The sequence below is a fragment of the Cherax quadricarinatus genome, chromosome 28 (genome assembly GCF_038502225.1).
Source record: "Cherax quadricarinatus isolate ZL_2023a chromosome 28, ASM3850222v1, whole genome shotgun sequence".
Classification (NCBI taxonomy): Eukaryota; Metazoa; Arthropoda; class Malacostraca; order Decapoda; family Parastacidae; genus Cherax; species Cherax quadricarinatus.
Window position 1 is genome coordinate 37,629,737 of NC_091319.1, and position 23,805 is coordinate 37,653,541.

Here is a 23,805-nt window from a genome sequence, read left to right on the forward strand (position 1 = left end):
CGTTCAAGACACTGTACACTGTGTACGTCAAGCCCATACTGGAGTATGCAGCACCAGTTTGGAACTCACACTTGATCAAGCACGTTAAGAAATTAGAGAAAATGCAAAGGTTTACAACAAGGTTAGTTCCGGAGCTCAGGGGAATGTCCTACGAAGAAAGGTTGAGGGAAATCGACCTGACGACACTGGAAGACAGGAGGGTCAGGGGAGACATGATAATAGCATGCAAAATACTGCGTGGAATAGATAAGGTGGACAGAGACAGGATGTTCCAGAGAGGAGACACAGAAACAAGGAGTCACATATGGAAGCTGAAGACTCAGACGAGTCACAGGGATGTTAGGAAGTATTTCAACAGTCATAGAGTTGTCAGGAAACAGAATGGTCTAGCAAGTGATGTAGTGGAAGCAGGAACCATACATAGCTTTAAGACGAGGTACGACAAAGCTCAGGGAGCAGAGAGAGAGAGAGAGAGAGAGAGAGAGAGAGAGAGGACCTAGTAGTGATCAGTGAAGAGGCGGGGCAAGGAGATGAGTCTCGACCCCTGCAACCACAATTAGGTGAATGCATACACACACACACACACACACACACACTGTTTACAAATTTAACTAAACAAAATAACATGTTTACGCGAAAAAATCCCATGTTGAGCCTCCGTAGAGGGAGCCGTACTTGATCCTGGTCTGCTTGGCCAGGTCTTCAGCAGACTCTATGGGCGACTCCATGCGCTCGACGGTGAGGAAGGCAGCCAAGTTGGCAGTGTAGGAAGATATCATTATTAACGTAAAGAACCACCAGATGCCAGCCACGATGCGAGTTGATACCGCTCTGCAGGAAGGGATAAGGATAGGTGGGGACGAGGAAGGGGGGTTAGGAGACGGAAGGATGTGGACAAGGGATGGTTGGAACAGATAAGGATGGAGATAGGTGTTCAGCACAGGGAAGTGTGGAGACGGGAGTGGATAAGCGAAAAATAATGTGTATATTTTTGAGGGTGAAGGTAGACAGGAAAACAATGGAAAGGTTGAACAATGGAAGGGTCGAGATGGGGAAAAATTGAGTGTAGAGGTGGAGGAGATTGAAAACAGGAGGATGAGTTGGTGAAGGGTGGAAAGAGGTAAGACATGGAGAGATAGGAAAGGGAGGAAACGTAAGAGGGTAAGAATAGGGAAGAATTTAACCGGGAAATGGAGAAGATTGGGGAAAACAGAAATAAATGAATGACGGTGAAGGGTGGGGCCAGACGGAGAAGATTGATGAGAGAAAAAAATAAAGCGATGAAAGAGCAGAGTGTGTGAAGGAATGCGTGAGACAGTGAGAGAAAGATGGGAAGTAAAATTATGTAAGATAAGAAAGGGAATGAAGACGGTGAAGTGAGGAAGAAAGTGAACATCCAGCGGTGATCAGTGATGGATCATCACAGTGAACATCCAGTGGTGATCAGTGATGGATCAACACAGTGAACATCCAGCGGTGATCAGTGATGGATCATCACAAACAGTGAACATCCAGCAGTGATCAGTGATGGATCATCACAGTGAACATCCAGCGGTGATCAGTGATGGATCATCACAAACAGTGAACATCCAGCAGTAATCAGTGATGGATCATCACAAACAGTGAACATCCAGCAGTAATCAGTGATGGATCATCACAAACAGTGAACATCCAGCAGTGATCAGTGATGGATCATCACAAACAGTGAACATCCAGCGGTGATCAGTGATGGATCATCACAAACAGTGAACATCCAGCAGTAATCAGTGATGGATCATCACAAACAGTGAACATCCAGCAGTGATCAGTGATGGATCATCACAAACAGTGAACATCCAGCGGTGATCAGTGATGGATCATCACAAACAGTGAACATCCAGCGGTGATCAGTGATGGATCATCACAAACAGTGAACATCCAGCGGTGATCAGTGATGGATCATCACAAACAGTGAACATCCAGCGGTGATCAGTGGTGGATCATCACAAACAGTGAACATCCAGCGGTGATCAGTGATGGATCATCACAAACAGTGAACATCCAACGGTGATCAGTGATGGATCATCACAAACAGTGAACATCCAGCGGTGATCAGTGATGAATCATCACAAACAGTGAACATCCAGCGGTGATCAGTGATGGATCATCACAAACGGTGAACATCCAGCAGTGATCAGTGATGGATCATCACAAACGGTGAACATCCAGCAGTGATCAGTGATGGATCATCACAAACAGTGAACATCCAGCAGTGATCAGTGATGGATCATCACAAACGGTGAACATCCAGCAGTGATCAGTGATGGATCATCACAAACAGTGAACATCCAGCAGTGATCAGTGATGGATCATCACAAACAGTGAACATCCAGCAGTGATCAGTGATGGATCATCACAAACAGTGAACATCCAGCAGTGATCAGTGATGGATCATCACAAACAGTGAACATCCAGCAGTGATCAGTGATGGATCATCACAAACAGTGAACATCCAGCAGTGATCAGTGATGGATCATCACAAACAGTGAACATCCAGCGGTGATCAGTGATGGATCATCACAAACAGTGAACATCCAGCAGTGATCAGTGATGGATCATCACAAACAGTGAACATCCAGCAGTGATCAGTGATGGATCACAAACAGTGCGGAAGCACAGACAATAAATTATAAAATTAATTAAAGATCATACGAGAAAGGGATAGAGAGCAGCAAGGAAGAAAAGTGAAGTAGTGAAAAGTGATAATTAGAAGACAGAGCAAGATGGATGTTGCACAGGGAAGCCACAAACAAGATTGACAAGAAAAAGCAGAGAAAACAAGAGTGTTTTTTGTCGATAAATATCAGCAAGGAATAGAAAACAATGATAAACAATATAAATTACCCAGAAAGTGTTGGGAAATAGAGATGTTGATTTTTAACACACGAGGAATGACGTAGCAAGAATAATGTACGATATATTAATAGGATAAGTAACAGTTAGCAGAAAAGTGAGAGGTTAGGATAAAGTAAACAAGAGAATGTAGACGAAGAAATTATTCATTTAAGGATGAGGTTAATTATGGAAGACGAGAATAAGGAAAAGAGGAAGCAACAGAAAAAAAAAATATTAATAAATGGGGCAAATTTAATCACGTATAAAATTCATTATTCACAGATAATATTAATATTATTTATAGCTCACAATTATATTATTACCCACATGAGAATATTTACTTCTAATAACTATAATATTTTATATTTCTGTCTAATTAAAATTCAGTAACATATGAAATATATATTTTTTTTTTTTGTAATATTAGCAACGAATTTTAGATGCAAAGTTTACTACAGATGAACTAGAAGAATATAAAGATAGAAAGTAACTTTGTAAGTTAGACACTAACATGTAAGTTAGACACTAACATGTAAGTTAGACACTAACATGTAAGTTAGACACTAACATGTAAGTTAGACACTAACATGTAAGTTAGACACTAACATGTAAGTTAGACACTAACATGTAAGTTAGACACTAACATGTAAGTTAGACACTAACATGTAAGTTAGACACTAACATGTAAGTTACACACTAACATGTAAGTTAGACACTAACATGTAAGTTAGACACTAACATGTAAGTTACACACTAACATGTAAGTTAGACACTAACATGTAAGTTAGACACTAACATGTAAGTTAGACACTAACATGTAAGTTACACACTAACATGTAAGTTAGACACTAACATGTAAGTCACACACTAACATGTAAGTTACACACTAACATGTAAGTTAGACACTAACATGTAAGTTAGACACTAACATGTAAGTTACACACTAACATGTAAGTTACACACTAACATGTAAGTTACACACTAACATGTAAGTTACACACTAACATGTAAGTTAGACACTAACATGTAAGTTAGACACTAACATGTAAGTTAGACACTAACATGTAAGTTACACACTAACATGTAAGTTACACACTAACATGTAAGTTACACACTAACATGTAAGTTACACACTAACATGTAAGTTACACACTAACATGTAAGTTAGACACTAACATGTAAGTTACACACTAACATGTAAGTTACACACTAACATGTAAGTTACACACTAACATGTAAGTTAGACACTAACATGTAAGTCACATGTAAGTTAGACACTAACATGTAAGTTAGACACTAACATGTAAGTTACACACTAACATGTAAGTTACACACTAACATGTAAGTTACACACTAACATGTAAGTTAGACACTAACATGTAAGTTACACACTAACATGTAAGTTAGACACTAACATGTAAGTTAGACACTAACATGTAAGTTACACACTAACATGTAAGTTAGACACTAACATGTAAGTTAGACACTAACATGTACGTTACACACTAACATGTAAGTTAGACACTAACATGTAAGTTAGACACTAACATGTAAGTTAGACACTAACATGTAAGTTACACACTAACATGTAAGTTAGACACTAACATGTAAGTTAGACACTAACATGTAAGTTAGACACTAACATGTAAGTTAGACACTAACATGTAAGTTAGACACTAACATGTAAGTTACACACTAACATGTAAGTTAGACACTAACATGTAAGTCACACACTAACATGTAAGTTAGACACTAACATGTAAGTTACACACTAACATGTAAGTTAGACACTAACATGTAAGTTACACACTAACATGTAAGTTAGACACTAACATGTAAGTTAGACACTAACATGTAAGTTAGACACTAACATGTAAGTTACACACTAACATGTAAGTTACACACTAACATGTAAGTTAGACACTAACATGTAAGTTAGACACTAACATGTAAGTTAGACACTAACATGTAAGTTAGACACTAACATGTAAGTTAGACACTAACATGTAAGTTACACACTAACATGTAAGTTACACACTAACATGTAAGTTAGACACTAACATGTAAGTTACACACTAACATGTAAGTTAGACACTAACATGTAAGTTAGACACTAACATGTAAGTTAGACACTAACATGTAAGTTAGACACTAACATGTAAGTTAGACACTAACATGTAAGTTAGACACTAACATGTAAGTTAGACACTAACATGTAAGATAGACACTAACATGTAAGTTAGACACTAACATGTAAGTTAGACACTAACATGTAAGTTACACACTAACATGTAAGTTAGACACTAACATGTAAGTTAGAAACTAACATGTAAGTTAGACACTAACATGTAAGTTAGACACTAACATGTAAGTTAGACACTAACATGTAAGTTAGACACTAACATGTAAGTTAGACACTAACATGTAAGTTAGACACTAACATGTAAGTTAGACACTAACATGTAAGTTAGACACTAACATGTAAGTTAGACACTAACATGTAAGTTAGACACTAACATGTAAGTTAGACACTAACATGTAAGTTACACACTAACATGTAAGTTAGAAACTAACATGTAAGTTAGACACTAACATGTAAGTTAGACACTAACATGTAAGTTAGACACTAACATGTAAGTTAGACACTAACATGTAAGTTACACACTAACATGTAAGTTAGACACTAACATGTAAGTTAGACACTAACATGTAAGTTAGACACTAACATGTAAGTTACACACTAACATGTAAGTTAGACACTAACATGTAAGTTAGACACTAACATGTAAGTTAGACACTAACATGTAAGTTAGAAACTAACATGTAAGTTAGACACTAACATGTAAGTTAGACACTAACATGTAAGTTAGACACTAACATGTAAGTTAGACACTAACATGTAAGTTAGACACTAACATGTAAGTTAGACACTAACATGTAAGTTTGACACTAACATGTAAGTTAGACACTAACATGTAAGTTAGACACTAACATATAAGTTAGACACTAACATGTAAGTTAGACACTAACATGTAAGTCAGACACTAACACGAAAGTCAGACACTAACATGTAAGTTAGACACTAACATGTAAATTAGACACTAACATGTAAGTCAGACACTAACATATAAGTTAGACACTAACATGTAAGTTAGACATTAACATGTAAGTCAGACACTAACATGTAAGTCAGACACTAACATGTAAGTTAGACACTAACATGTAAGTTTGACACTAACATGTAAGTCAGACACTAACATGTAAGTTAGACACTAACATGTAAGTTAGACACTAACATGTAAGTTAGACACTAACATGTAAGTCAGACACTAACATGTAAGTTAGACACTAACATGTAAGTTAGACACTAACATGTAAGTTAGACACTAACATGTAAGTCAGACACTAACATGTAAGTTAGACACTAACATGTAAGTTAGACACTAACATGTAAGTGAGACACTAACATGTAAGTTAGACACTAACATGTAAGTTAGACACTAACATGTAAGTCAGACACTAACATGTAAGTTAGACACTAACATGTAACTTAGACACTAACATGTAAGTCAAACACTAACATGTATGTTAGACACTAACATATAAGTTAGACACTAACATGTAAGTTAGACACTAACATGTAAGTCAGACACTAACATGTAAGTTAGACACTAACATGTAAGTTAAACACTAACATGTAAGTTAGACACTAACATGTAAGTTAGACACTAACATGTAAGTTAGACACTAACATGTAAGTTAGACACTAACATGTAAGTTAGACACTAACATGTAAGTTAGACACTAACATGTAAGTTAGACACTAACATGTAAGTCAGACACTAACATGTAAGTTAGACACTAACATGTAACTTAGACACTAACATGTAAGTCAAACACTAACATGTATGTTAGACACTAACATATAAGTTAGACACTAACATGTAAGTTAGACACTAACATGTAAGTCAGACACTAACATGTAAGTTAGACACTAACATGTAAGTTAGACACTAACATGTAAGTTAGACACTAACATGTAAGTTAGACACTAACATGTAAGTTAGACACTAATATGTAAGTTAGACACTAACATGTAAGTTAGACACTAACATGTAAGTTAGACACTAACATGTAAGTTAGACACTAACATGTAAGTTAGACACTAACATGTAAGTTAGACACTAACATGTAAGTTAGACACTAACATGTAAGTTAGACACTAACATGTAAGTTAGACACTAACATGTAAGTTACACACTAACATGTAAGTTAGACACTAACATGTAAGTTAGACACTAACATGTAAGTTAGACACTAACATGTAAGTTAGACACTAACATGTAAGTTAGACACTAACATGTAAGTTAGACACTAACATGTAAGTTAGACACTAACATGTAAGTTAGACACTAACATGTAAGTCAGACACTAACATGTAAGTTAGACTCTAACATGTAAGTTAGACACTAACATGTAAGTTAGACACTAACATGTAAGTCAGACACTAACATGTAAGTTAGACACTAACATGTAAGTTAGACACTAACATGTATGTTAGACACTAACACGTAAGTTAGACTCTAACACGTAAGTTAGACATTAACATGTAAGTTAGACACTAACATGTAAGTTAGACACTAACATGTAAGTTAGACACTAACATGTAAGTTAGACACTAACACGCAAGTTAGACATTAACATGTAAGTTAGACACTAACACGTAAGTTAGACACTAACATGTAAGTTAGACATTAACATGTAAGTTAGACACTAACATGTAAGTTAGACACTAACATGTAGGTTAGACACTAACATGTAAGTTAGACACTAACACGTAAGTTAGACACAAACATGAAAGTTAGACACTAACATGTAAGTTAGACACTAACACGTAAATTAGACACTAACATATAAGTTAGACACTAACATGTAAGTTAGACACTAACATGTAAGTTAGACACTAACATGTAAGTTAGACACTAACATGTAAGTTAGACACTAACATGTAAGTTAGACACTAATATGTAAGTTAGACACTAACATGTAAGTTAGACACTACCACGTAAGTTAGACACCAGCATGTAAGTTAGACACTAACATGTAAGTTAGACAGTAACATGTAAGTTAGACACTAACATGTAAGTTAGAAAGTAACATGTAAGTTAGACACTAACATGTAAGTTAGACACTAACATGTAAGTTAGACACTAACATGTAAGTTAGACACTAACATGTAAGTTAGACACCAACACGTAAGTTAGACACTAACATGTAAGTTAGACACTAGCATGTAAGTTAGACTCTAACATGTAAGTCAGACACTAACACGTAAGTTAGACACTAAAATGTAAGTTAGACACTAACATGTAAGTTAGACACTAACATGTAAGTTAGACACTAACATGTAAGTTAGACACTAACACGTAAGTTAGACACTAACATGTAAGTTAGACACTAACATGTAAGTTAGACACTAACATGTAAGATAGACACTAACATGTAAGTTAGACACTAACACGTAAGTTAGACACTAACATGTAAGTTAGACACTAACACGTTAGTTAGACACTGACATGTAAGTTAGACACTAACATGTAAGTTAGACACTAACACGTAAGTTAGACACTAACATGTAAGTTAGACACTAACACGTAAGTTAGACACTAACATGTAAGTTAGACACTAACATGTAAGTTAGACACTAACACGTAAGTTAGACACTAAAATGTAAGTTAGACACTAACATGTAAGTTAGACACTAACATGTAAGTTAGACACTAACACGTAAGTTAGACACTAACATGTAAGTTAGACACTAACATGTAAGTTAGACACTAACACGTAAGTTAGACACTAACATGTAAGTTAGACACTAACACGTAAGTTAGACACTAACATGTAAGTTAGACACTAACATGTAAGTTAGACACTAACATGTAAGTTAGACACTAACACGTAAGTTAGACACTAACATGTAAGTTAGACACTAACATGTAAGTTAGACACTAACATGTAAGTTAGACACTAACACGTAAGTTAGACACTAACATGTAAGTTAGACACTAACATGTAAGTTAGAAACTAACACGTAAGTTAGACACTAACATGTAAGTTAGACACTAACATGTAAGTTAGACACTAACATGTAAGTTAGACACTAACATGTAAGTTAGACACTAACATGTAAGTTAGACACTAACATGTAAGTTAGACACTAACATGTAAGTTAGACACTAACACGTAAGTTAGACACTAACATGTAAGTTAGACACTAACATGTAAGTTAGACACTAACACGTAAGTTAGACACTAACATGTAAGTCATCCTGCCACTAAAACTTACAACTTACACGTGAACTTATTAACAACTTACAGAACCCAAGTTATCCTCTCTTTAACACTCATAACACACTAGTGAACCTCTCATTAACACTAAGAACACACTAGTGAACCTCTCTTTAACACTAAGAACACACTAGTGAACCTCTCTTTAACACTAAGAACACACTAGTGAACCTCTCTTTAACACTCATAACACACTAGTGAACCTCTCATTAACACAGAAAACACACTAGTGAACCTCTCATTAACACAGAAAACACACTAGTGAACCTCTCACCAACACTCGGAACACACTACTGAACCTCTCACCAGCACTCAAAACACGCTAGTGAACCTCTCATTAACACAGAAAACACACTAGTGAACCTCTAATTAACACAGAAAACACACTAGTGAACCTCTCATTAACACAGAAAACACACTAGTGAACCTCTCATTAACAGAGAAAACACACTAGTGAACCTCTCACCAGAACTCAGAACACACTAGTGAACCTCTCATTAACACAGAAAACACACTAGTGAACCTCTAATTAACACAGAAAACACACGAGTGAACCTCTCATTAACACAGAAAACACACTAGTGAACCTCTCATTAAAACATGAAAACACACTAGTGAACCTCTCATTAACACAGAAAACACACTAGTGAACCTCTCATTAACACAGAAAACACACTAGTGAACCTCTCATTAACACAGAAAACACACTAGTGAACCTCTCACCAGCAGTCGGAAAACACTACTGAACCTCTCACCAGCACTCAAAACACGCTAGTGAACCTCTCATTAACACAAAAAACACACTAGTGAACCTCCAAACAGCACTCAGAACACACTAGTGAACTTCTAATCAGCACTCAGAACACACTAGTGAACCTCTCATTAACACAGAAAACACACTAGTGAACCTCCAAACAGCACTCAGAACACACTAGTGAACCTCTCATTAACACAGAAAACACACTAGTGAACCTCCAAACAGCACTCAGAACACACTAGTGAACTTCTAATCAGCACTCAGAACACACTAGTGAACCTCTCACCAGGACTCAGAACACACTAGTGAACATCTCACCAGCACTCAGAACACACTAGTGAACCTCTCAGCAGCACTCAGAACACACTAGTGAACATCTCACCAGCACCCAGAACACACTAGTGAACCTCTCACCAGCACTCAGAACACACTAGTGGACCTCTCACCAGCACTCAGAACACTAATGAACTTCTCACCAGCACTCAGAACACACTAGTGAACCTCTCACCAGCACTCAGAACACACTAGTGAACCTCTCACCAGCACTCAGAACACACTAGTGAACCTCTCACCAGCACTCAGAACACACTAGTGAACCTCTCACCAGCACTCAGAACACACTAGTGAACCTCTCACCAGCACTCAGAACACACTAGTGAACCTTTCACCAACACTCAGAATACACTAGTGAACCTCTCACCAGCACTCAGAACACACTAGTGAACCTCTCACCAGCACTCAGAACACACTAGTGAACCTCTCACCAGCACTCAGAACACACTAGTGAACCTTTCACCAACACTCAGAATACACTAGTGAACCTCTCACTAACACTCAGAATACACTAGTGAACCTCTCAACAGCACCCAGAACACACTAGTGAACCTCTCACCAGCACTCAGAACACACTAGTGAACCTCTCACCAGCACTCAGAACACACTAGTGAACCTCTCACCAGCACTCAGAACACACTAGTGAACCTCTCACCAGCACTCAGAACACACTAGTGAACCTCTCACCAGCACTCAGAACACACTAGTGAACCTCTCACCAGCACTCAGAACACACTAGTGAACCTTTCACCAACACTCAGAATACACTAGTGAACCTCTCACCAGCACTCAGAACACACTAGTGAACCTCTCACCAGCACTCAGAACACACTAGTGAACCTCTCACCAGCACTCAGAACACACTAGTGAACCTTTCACCAACACTCAGAATACACTAGTGAACCTCTCACTAACACTCAGAATACACTAGTGAACCTCTCAACAGCACCCAGAACACACTAGTGAACCTCTCACCAGCACTCAGAACACACTAGTGAACCTCTCACTAACACTCAGAATACACTAGTGAACCTCTCACCAGCACCCAGAACACACTAGTGAACCTCTCACCAGCACTCAGAACACACTAGTGAACCTTTCACCAACACTCAGAATACACTAGTGAACCTCTCACTAACACTCAGAATACACTAATGAACCTCTCACCAGCACTCAGAACACACTAGTGAACCTCTCACCAGCACTCAGAACACACTAGTGAACCTCTCACCAACACTCAGATTACACTATTGAACCAATAACTAACACTCAGAACACACTAGTGAACCTCTCACCAACACTCAGATTACACTATTGAACCAATAACTAACACTCAGAACACACTAGTGAACCTTTCACCAGCACTCAGAACACATTAGTGAACCTCTCACCTGCACTCAGAACACACTAGTGAACCTCTTACCAGTACTCAGAACACACTAGTGAACCTCTATCTAACACTCAGAATACACTAGAGAACCTCTCACCAACACTCAGAAGATAATAGTGAACCTCTCACTATCACTCAGAACATATTAGCGAACCTCTCACCAACGCTCAGAGCACACTAGTGAATCTCTCACTAACACTCAGAACACTAATGATCTTTTCACTAACACTCAGAACACACTAGTGAACCTCTCATCAACAGTCACAATACACTACTGAATCTCTCACTAACACTCAGAATACACTAGTGAACCTCTCACCAGCACTCACAACTCACTAGTGAACCTCTCACCAACACTCAAAACACACTAGTGAACCTCTCACCAACACCAAGAACGCATTAGTGAACCTCTCACCAGCACTCAAAACTCACTAGCGAACGTCTCACCAGCAGTCAGAACACACTAGTGAACCTCTCACCAGCACTCAGAACACTAATGAACCTCTCACCAGCAATCCGAACACACAGTGAACCTCTCACAAGCACTCAGAACACAGTAGTGAACCTCTCACCAAAATTCAGAATACACTATTGAACCTGTCACTAACACTTAGAATACACTAGTATACGTCTCCAGAGCTCAGAACACACTAGTGAACCTCTCAACAGCACTCAGAACACAAAAGTGAACATCTCACCAGCACTCAGAACACACTAGTGAACCTCTCACCAGCACTCAGAACTCACTAGTGAACCTCTCACCAACATTCAAAACACACTAGTGAACCTCTCACCAGCACTCAAAACACGCTAGTGAACCTCTCACCAGCACTCAGAACTCACTAGTGAACCTCTCACCAACACCCAGAACACACTAGTGAACCTCTCACCAGCACTCAAAACACGCTAGTGAACCTCTCTCCCGCACTCAGAACACTAAAGAGCCTCTCACCAGCACTCCGAACACACAGTGAAGCTCTCACAAGCACTCAGAACACAGTAGTGAACCTCTCACCAAGACTCAGAATACACTATTGAACATCTCACTAACACTCAGGATACACTAGTGAACGTCTCACCAGCACTCAGAACACAGTAGTGAACCTCTCAACAGCACTCAGAACACAATAGTGAGCCTCTCTCCAGCACTCAGAACACACAAGTGAACCTCTCACCAGCACTCAGAACACACTAGTGATCCTCTCACCAGCGCTCAAAACACATTAGAGAACCTTTCAACAGCACTCAGAACACACCAGTGAACCTCTCACCAGTAATCATAACACACTAGTGAGCCACTTACCAGTACTTAGAACTCTCTAGTGAACCTCTCACTAACACTCAGAATACACTAGAGAACCTCTCACCAACACTCAGAACATGCTAGTGAACCTCTCACCAACACTCAGAACATACTAGTGAACCTCTCACCAACACTCAGAACATACTAGTGAACCTCTCACTAACACTCAGAACACTAATGAACCTTTCACTGACACTCAGAAATCACTAGTGAACCTTTCACTAACATTCGAAACACTCTAGTGAACCTCTCATCCACATCCAGAATACACTACTGAACCTCTCACTAACACTCAGAATACTCTAGTGAACCTCTCACCAGCACTCAGAACTCACTAGTGAACCTCTCACCAACACTCAAAACACATTAGTGAACCTCCGGCCAGCACTCAGAACATACTAGTGAGCCTCTCACCAGCACTCAGAACACGCTAGTGAACCTCTCACCAGCACTCAGAACACACTAGTGAACTGCTCACCAGCACTCAGAACACATTAGAGAACCTCTCACCAGCACTCATAACACACAAGTGAACCTCTCACCAGCACTCAGAATACGCTAGAGAACCTCTTACCAGTACTCAGAACCCACTAGTGAACCTCTCAATAACACTCAGAATACACTAGAGAACCTCTCACCAACACTAAGAACATGCTAGTGAACCTCTCAAAAACACTCAGAACATACTAGTGAACCTCTCACCAACACTCAGAACACACTAATGAACCTCTCACTAACACTCAGAACACTAGTGAACCTTTCACTGACACTCACAAAACACAAGTGAACCTTTCACTAACACTCAGAACACACTAGTGAACCTCTCATTCACATTCAGAATACACTAGTGAACCTCTCACTAAAACTCAGAATACACTAGTGAACCTCTCACCAGCACTCAGAACTCACTAGTGAACCTCTCACCAAGACTCAGAATACACTATTGAACCTCTCACTAACACTTAGAATACACTAGTAAACGTCTCACCAGCACTCAGAACTCACAAATGAACCTCTTACGAACACTCAAAACACACTAGTGAACCTCTCACCAACTCCCAGAACACACTAGTGAACCTCTCACCAGCACTCAAAACACACTAGTGAACGTCGCACCAGCAGTCAGAACACACAGTGAACCTCTCACAAGCACTCAGAACACAGTAGTGAACCTCTCACCAAGACTCAGAATACACTATTGAACCTCTCACTAACACTCAGGATACACTAGTGAACGTCTCACCAGCACTCAGAACACACTAGTGAACCTCTCAACAGCACTCAGAACACAATAGTGAACATCTCACCAGCACTCAGAACACACTAATGAACCTCTCACCAGCACTCAAAACACACTAGTGAACCTCTCACCAGCACTCAGAACACACTATTGAACCTCTAATCAGCACTCAGATCACACTAGTAAACCTCTCTCCAGCACTCAAAACACACTAGTGAACCTCTCAACAGCACTCAAAACACACTAGTGAACCTCTCTCCAGCACTCAGAACACACAAGTGAACCTCTCACCAGCATTCAGAACACACTAGTGAGCCTCTCACTAGCACTCAGAACACACTAGTGATCCTCTCACCAGCACTCAGAACTCACTAGTGAACTTCTCACCAACACTCAAAACAAATTAGAGAACCTTTCACCAGCAGTCAGAACACACCAGTGAACCTCTCACCAGTACTCATAACACACTAGTGAGCCACTTTCCAGTACTTAGAACTCACTAGTGAACCTCTCACTAACACTCAGAATACACTAGAGAACCTCTCACCAACACTCAGAACATGCTAGTGAACCTCTCACCAACACTCAGAACATGCTAGTGAACCTCTCACCAACTCTCAGAACACACTAGTGAACCTCTCACTAACACTCAGAATACTAATGAACCTTTCACTGACACTCAGAAAACACTAGTGAACCTTTCACTAACATTCAGAACACTCTAGTGAACCTCTCATCCACATCCAGAATACACTACTGAACCTCTCACTAACACTCAGAATACACTAGTGAGCCTCTCACCAGCACTCAGAACACGCTAGTGAACCTCTCACCAGCACTCAGAACACACTAGTGAACTGCTAACCAGCACTCAGAACACATTAGAGAACCTTTCACCAGCACTCATAACACACAAGTGAACCTCTCACCAACACTCAGAATACGCTAGAGAACCTCTTACCAGTACTCAGAACACACTAGTGAACCTCTCAATAACACTCAGAATACACTAGAGAACCTCTCACCAACACTCAGAACATACTAGTGAACCTCTCACCAACACTCATAACACACTAATGAACCTCTCACTAACACTCAGAACACTAATGAACCTTTCACTGACGCTCACAAAACACAAGTGAACCTTTCACTAACACTCAGAACACACTAGTGAACCTCTCATTCACATTCAGAATACACTAGTGAACCTCTCACTAAAACTCAGAATACACTAGTGAACCTCTCACCAGCACTCAGAACTCACTAGTGAACCTCTCACCAACACTCAAAACACACTAGTGAACCTCTCACCAACGCTCAGGACACATTAGTGAACCTCTCTCCAACACTCAGAACGCACTACTGAACCTCTCACCAGTACTCAGAACACTTTAGTGGACCTCTCACCAGCACTCAGAACACATCAGTGAACCTCTCACCAGCACTCAGAACACACTAGTGAACCTCTCACCAGCACTCAGAACACACTAGTGAACCTCTCACCAGCACTCATAACACACAAGTGAACCTCTCACCAGCACTCAGAATTCGCTAGAGAACCTCTTACAAGTACTCAGAACACACTAGTGAACCTCTCAATAACACTCAGAATACACTAGAGAACCTCTCACCAACACTCAGAACATACTAGTGAACCTCTCACGAACACTCAGAACTTATTAGTGAACCTCTCACCAACACTCAGAATACACTACTGAATCTCTCACTAACACTCAGAATACACTAGTGAACCTCTCACCAGCACTCAGAACTCACTAGTGAACCTCTCACCAGGACTCAGAACACATTAGTGAACCTCTCACCAGCACTCAGAACACACTAGTGAACCTCTCACCAGCACTCAGAACACTAATGAACCTCTCACCAGCACTCAGAACACACTAGTGAACCTCTAACTAACACTCAGAACGCTAATGAACCTTTCAATGACACTCAGAAAACACTAGTGAACCTTTCACTAACACTCAGAACACACTAGTGAACCTCTCATTCACATTCAGAATTCACTAGTGAACCTCTCACTAAAACTCAGAATACACTAGTGAACCTCTCACCAGCACTCAGAACTCACTAGTGAACCTCTCACCAGCACTCAGAACTCACTAGTGAACCTCTCACTAAAACTCAGAATACACTAGTGAACCTCTCACCAACACTCTGAACTCACTAGTGAACCTCTCACCAGCACTCAGAACACACTAGTGAATCTTTCACCAGCACTCAGAACACACTAGTGAACCTCTTACCAGTACTCAGAACACACTAGTGAACCTCTCACTAACACTCAGAATACACAAGAGAACCTCTCACCAACAGTCAAAACATACTAGTGAACCTCTCACGAACTCTCAGAACATATTAGTGAACCTCTCACCAACACTCAGAACACACTAGTAAATCTCTCACTAACACTCAGAACACTAATGAACCTTTCACTAACACTCAGAACACACTAGTGAACCTCTCATGAACACTCAGAATACACTACTGAACCTCTTACTAACACTCAGAATACACTAGTGAACCTCTCACCAACACTCAGAACACAGTAATGAACCTCTCACCAACACTCAGAACACACTAGTGAACCTCTCACCAACACTCTGAACACACTAGTGAACCTCTCACCAACACTCAGAACAAACTAGGGAACCTCTCACCAACACTCAGAACAAACTAGGGAACCTCTCACCAACACTCAGAACACACTAGTGAACCTCTCACCAACACTCAGAACACACTAGTGAACCTCTCACCAACACTCAGAACAAACTAGAGAACCTTCAGTCATCATTTAAACCTACTACCAACATTTACAACACCTAAGTGAACCTGACACTAATATTTGCATTTACAATAATTAAGTGAACATAACACCAACATTTACAACACTTAAGTGAACCAAATACCAACATTGACAACACGTAAGTGAAACTAACACCAACATTTAGAGCAATTAAGTTAACAATTCTTTACTATTTACAACACGTAAGTGGACATAAAACACTCATTTACAATACATAAGTAACCTTACCAGCAACATTTACAGTACATAAGAACCTACCACCAAGAAGTACTGGAAATAAGTGGAACTTCCAGCCAGCCACTTACTATATAATTATCTGTAGCGACTTTTGTCTCATTATTAATTGATATATTTTTTTATTAATAAAAGATTATTAAAACGTAGGTAATGAATATATTCCAAGAGTTTGGATAAAATTTTCGTTTGACGTTATGCTGAATATTTCTCAAGAACGAGATTGAAATTTTAATTTTCAAGGTACACGTAATTATTAATAATATCTGATGGGATGTGACTGACGTGAACTTCTTATATCTGCTGAAGGAGCGATGGGTTATGGACAATAACTTTCCAGGATCTTGCTATACGACTCACGAAATAGTAATGACACGATTGCAAACAAACCATATCACGGGCGGAGAGAGAACCCGCGATCAGTCTCAAAACTCCAGACTCTCTGATCGCGGGTTCTATCCCCGTCCGTGGTATGGTTAGATTGAATATACGATAAATTTGTGGCGACCTCGGCTTTTCCATGGTGAAGAAATCTCGAGAAGGGAAGGAGACAAGATATCGAAGAATTTACTATAGATATGATGGCCAGAAACTGTCTACGTGTTTAGTGATACTGCTGAGGAAAATTTGAATTAAGGACTGATGGTACGACTGTAAGAATATGACAGGAAAGGTACATAGGATGGGTATTACTCTGATTAAATCAGGGAACGGGGAGGATTGAACCCGTGAAGGTGAGTCACTTTCAGTGCTCAGTTGCCATGAGTTTAAACCCCTGATTTGTTCGCAGTCTTCATATTACAATTTATTGAGTCGTTACTTTGATTGTTTACGTGTCGGCAGCACATGATATATCAAGGAATGTATTATAACGAATATAATATCTTATAAGTAATATCAGCTACGTGGAGGATATGTTACCAGACTTTACAGTAGTGTTCTTCTTTACTATTTATGTTAGTAATTGCTGACGACAGCGCATATATAACACCTTGTTGGGAAGACTGTATATCTGATAACGTTGTCATTCCGCTTCCAAACATCTCTGTTAAATATGTTCACTCTCCCTACATAGTAGGGAGAGTGTACACATCTTTTCTAATTCCTACTTTCTTCAAAGACATTTTTATGTCTTATTTCTTGTGCGGTTGACTATATAAACAAGCAAATTCTTTCTCATCAATCAGTGGTAATTATTTTCTCATTTAAATTATTAATTTTTCTCATTTAAAAATAGTGATTTTTTCTATAATGTGTAACGTTGCTGAAATATTTATATATACCCCAATAATTTTTTTTAAATTAAGCACAATGGTTTAAACATAAAATATTGTAGTCAAATTTCACGATCCTTCGGTTTATATAGAACTTTATTTAAGGAAAGTCTAAGTATAGTGTGTTAAGGAGCCCAGCTAATTACTAATGTCTAGTGATAACTTGAGTCTAGTAAATACTAGAATACTATGTACATTATACAATAAGGTACATAACTAATCAAATTTTTTTTTTCTTCTGTAAGGAAGAGTCGGAAGCCTCGCGGCCAGAATGTTGCGTGAGGCTTACTTGGGCTGTTGTTCCGTGCCTTGCTGTAGGAGGCTTCCCATTGTAAACCAGAGAGAATTGAAGAGATTAAATTGATTTTCCATTGTTCTGTCCTCCTCTTGTCTGCATGGATAGGATGCGATCCATTCATAAGGACTTAACCTGTGAAATAAGGGGACAAAATCGAGAACATGGAATACAATACCAAACACGGGAGAGGAAACACGACAGGAAATAGATGCTTTCCTCAAGCAGCTGACTGGCTGCAATGTTTCTGTAAAGATTAGTACAGATATATTTACAAGAAAATATTTCCACTGGGATGGAAAAAATCAAGAGAGAGAGAGAGAAAGAGAGAGAGAGAGAGAGAGAGAGAGAGAGAGAGAGAGAGAGAGAGAGAGAGAGAGAGAGAGAGAGAGAGAGAGAGAGAGAGAGAGAGAGAGAGAGAGAGAGAGAGAGAGAGAGAGAGAGAGAGAGAGAGAGAGAGAGAGAGACAGACAGACAGAGAGAGAGACAGAGAGAGAGACAGAGAGAGAGAGAGAGAGAGAGAGAGAGAGAGAGAGAGAGAGAGAGAGAGAGAGAAATAAACAGTTCTATAATATACCAGGCAGACAGTTTACTGAGACTGTGTACTATCGTAGCTGATGGTCTCCAGGACCCTCTGACACAGTGGTAGGTTGTGGAGTCTCCAGGACCCTCTGACACAGTGCTAGGTTGTGGAGTCTCCAGGACCCTCTGACACAGTGCTAGGTTGTGGAGTCTCCAGGACCCTCTGACACAGTGCTAGGTTGTGGAGTCTCCAGGACCCTCTGACACAGTGCTAGGTTGTGGAGTCTCCAGGACCCTTTTGACACAGTGATAGGTTGTGGAGTCTCCAGGACCCTCTTGACACAGTGCTAGGTTGTGGAGTCTCCAGGACCCTCTTGACACAGTGCTAGGTTGTGGAGTCTCCAGGACTCTCTGACACAGTGCTAGGTTGTGGAGTCTCCAGGACTCTCTGACACAGTGCTAGGTTGTGGAGTCTCCAGGACCCTCTGACACAGTGCTAGGTCGTGCAGTTTCCAGGACCCTGTGACACAGTGATAGGTTGTGGAGTCTCCAGGACCCTCTGACACAGTTCTAGGTTGTGGAGTCTCCAGGACCCTGTGACACAGTGATGGGTTGTGGAGTCTCCAGGACTCCCTGACACAGTGCTAGGTTGTGGAGTCTAGAGGACCCTCTGACACAGTGCTAGGTTGTAGAATCTCCAAGACCCTCTGACACAGTCCTAGGTTATGGAGTCTCCAGGACCCTCTGACACAGTGATAGGTTATGGAGTCTCCAGGAGCCTCTGACACAGTGGTAGGTTGTTGAGTCTCCAGGACCCTCTGACACAGTGCTAGGTTGTGGAGTCTCCAAGACCCTCTGGCACAGTCCTAGGTTGTGGAGTCTCCAGGACTCTCTGACACAGTGGTAGGTTCTGGAGTCTGCAGGACCCTCTGACATAGTGCTAGGTTGTGGAGTCTAAAGGACCCTCTGACACAGCGCTAGGGTGTGGAGTCTAGAGGACCTCTGACACAGTGCTAGGTTGTGGAGTCTCCAGGACTCTCTGACACAGTCCTAGGTTGTGGAGTCTCCAGGACCCTCTGACACAGTGCTAGCTCGTGGAGTCTCCAGGACTCTCTGACACAGTGCTAGGTTGTGGAGTCTCCAGGACCCTCTGACACAGTGATAGGTTGTGGAGTCTCCAGGACCCTCTGACACAGTGCTAGGTTGTGGAGTCTCCATGACTCTCTAACACAGTGCTAGGTTGTGGAGTCTCCAGGACTATCTGACACAGTGCTAGGTTGCGGAGTCTCCAGGATCCTCTGACACAGTGTTAGGTTATGGAGTCTAGAGGACCCTCTGACACAGTGCTAGGTTGTGGAGCTTCCAGGACCCTCTGACACAGTGTTAGGTTGTGGTATCTCTAGGACTATCTGACAGAGTGCTAGGTTGTGGAGTCTCCAGGACTCCCTGACAGAGTGCTAAGTTGTATAGTCTCCAGGACTCTCTGACAGAGTGCTTGGTTGTGGAGTCTGCAGGACTATCTGACAGAGTGCTGTGTTGTGGAGTTTCCAGGACCCTCTGACACAGTGGTAGGTTGTGGAGTCTCCAGGATCCTCTGACAGTGCTAGGTTGTGGAGCGTCCAGGACCCTCTGACACAGTGCTAGTTGTGGAGTCTCCAGGACTCTCTGGCAGAGTGCTAGGTTGTGGCATCTCCAGGACCCTGTGACAGAGTGCTAGGTTGTGGGGTCTCCAGCATCCTCTGACAGTGCTAGGTTGTAGAATCTCCAGGACTCTCTGACACAGTGCTAGGTTGTGGAGTCTCCAGGACTCTGGCAAAGTGCTAGGTTGTGGAGTCTCCAGGATCGTCTGACAGTGCTAGGTTCTGGAGTCTCCAGGATCCTCTGACAGTGCTATGTTGTGGAGTCTCTTGCACTCTCTGACACAGTGCTAGGTTGTGGAGTCTCTTGCACTGTCTGACACAGTGCTAGGTTGTGGAGTCTCTTGCACTCTCTGACACAGTACTAGGCTGTGGAGTCTCCAGGACTCTCTGTCAGAGTGCTAGGTTGTGGCATCTCCAGGACTCTGGCAGAGTGCTAGGTTGTAAAGTCTCCAGGAACCTCTGACAGTGCTAGGTTGTGGAGTCTCCAGGACTCTCTGGCAGAGTGCTAGGTTGTGGCATCTCCAGGACTCTCTGGAAGAGTGCTAGGTTGTGGCATCTCCAGGACTCTCTGGCAGAGTGCTAGGTTGTGGCATCTCCAGGACTCTATGGCAGAGTGCTAGGTTGTGGCATCTCCAGGACTCTCTGGAAGAGTGCTAGGTTGTGGCATCTCCAGGACTCTCTGGCAGAGTGCTAGGTTGTGGCATCTCCAGGACTCTCTGGCAGAGTGCTAGGTTGTGGCATCTCCAGGACTCTGGCAGAGTGCTAGGTTGCAAAGTCTCCAGGAACCTCTGACAGTGCTAGGTTGTGGAGTCTCCAGGACTCTCTGGCAGAGTGCTAGGTTGTGGCATCTCCAGGACTCTCTGGAAGAGTGCTAGGTTGTGGCATCTCCAGGACTCTCTGGCAGAGTGCTAGGTTGTGGCATCTCCAGGACTCTCTGGCAGAGTGCTAGGTTGTGGCATCTCCAGGACTCTCTGGCAGAGTGCTAGGTTGTGGCATCTCCAGGACTCTCTGGCAGAGTGCTAGGTTGTGGCATCTCCAGGACTCTCTGGAAGAGTGCTAGGTTGTGGCATCTCCAGGACTCTCTGGCAGAGTGCTAGGTTGTGGCATCTCCAGGACTCTCTGGCAGAGTGCTAGGTTGTGGCATCTCCAGGACTCTCTGGCAGAGTGCTAGGTTGTGGCATCTCCAGGACTCTCTGGAAGAGTGCTAGGTTGTGGCATCTCCAGGACTCTCTGGCAGAGTGCTAGGTTGTGGCATCTCCAGGACTCTCTGGCAGAGTGCTAGGTTGTGGCATCTCCAGGACTCTCTGGCAGAGTGCTAGGTTGTGGCATCTCCAGGACTCTCTGGCAGAGTGCTAGGTTGTGGCATCTCCAGGACTCTATGGCAGAGTGCTAGGTTGTGGCATCTCCAGGACTCTATGGCAGAGTGCTAGGTTGTGGCATCTCCAGGACTCTATGGCAGAGTGCTAGGTTGTGGCATCTCCAGGACTCTATGGCAGAGTGCTAGGTTGTGGCATCTCCAGGACTCTATGGCAGAGTTCTAGGTTGCTTTCACTACCTAATTTTACACCTAAATACGCAGAGTTTCCAATAATTCTAGTACACTTATTTATATCGAAGTTTATTCCGACTATCTACCAATGTTCGTCAAGAAATTATCTCTAATTATCTCTAATTATGTCTAATTATCTTTCTCTTTCATCCCGTATTTGTAGTTATTTAAAAAATATATTTTCTTGTGCCCGCTCGACTTGGTATCAAAAATTTTTTTGTATATTTATTTTGTCGAATTCTTCCCTCCAAATATCTTTCTCTGAGTTTTTTTTTTTTTTTTTTTAAGATTATATTGTTTTAGTTAATTAATACATTGTGAGGTGAATGCTGAATTTATAATCATATATATATATATATATATATATATATATATATATATATATATATATATATATATATATATATATATATATATATATATATATATAGATATACGCAAGAGCAGGCGAAATATACACAAACACTGATCTCTGGCCAAAGGAGACTCGAACCTACGAACCTTGGAACAAGATACGCAGTGCCTTACCATTCTCACCACACTGGACCAATACCTTGGCGTCCAGCTTGCGCTACACGTTTGATCCAAGGCAGCCAGCTTTCAGGGAGAACTCTTACAGCTTTTCATCTCATCCCCTGCATGCATCCAGTGTGGTGAGAATGGTAAGGCACTGCGTACCTTGTTCCAAGGTTCGTAGGTTCGAGTCTCCTTCGGCCTTTGATTGAACTTTGTATAGAAAGGGGTTTAGTTGTAGGTAATACATATTTTAAGAAAAAGAGGATAAATAATTATACAAGATATGATGTAGGGCGAAACGACAGTAGTTTGTTAGATTATGTATTGGTAGATAAAAGACTGTTGAGTAGACTTCAGGATGTACATGTTTATAGAGGGGCCACAGATATATCAGATCACTTTCTAGTTGTACCTACACTGAGAGTAAAAGGTAGATGGGATACAAGGAGAATAGAAGCATCAGGGAAGAGAGAAGTGAAGGTTAATAAACTAAAAGAGAAGGCAGTTAGGGTAAGATATAAACAGCTATTGGAGGATAGATGGGCTAATGAGAGCATAAGCAATGGGGTCGAAGAGGTATGGGGTAGGTTTAAAAACGTAGTGTTAGAGTGTTCAGCAGAAGTTTGTGGTTACAGGAAAGTGGGTGCAGGAGGGAAGTGGAGCGATTGGAGGAATGATGATGTAAAGAGAGTAGTAAGGGAGA

At 41.0% G+C, this 23,805-nt stretch overlaps 1 protein-coding gene across 1 annotated transcript in view; it reads right to left on the reverse strand.

The window, feature by feature from the left end:
- The window catches only part of LOC128693114 (glutamate receptor ionotropic, kainate 2-like), a 769,231-nt gene that overhangs the window by 72,264 nt on the left and 673,162 nt on the right, over window positions 1–23,805 (reverse strand). The window contains exons 15-16 of the mRNA XM_070089531.1: window positions 18,870–19,010; window positions 634–831 (exon numbers count right to left, since the gene is read on the reverse strand). Of these exons, the coding sequence (XP_069945632.1) occupies window positions 634–831; window positions 18,870–19,010 (339 nt within the window). The remainder of the gene's footprint in view (window positions 1–633; window positions 832–18,869; window positions 19,011–23,805) is intronic.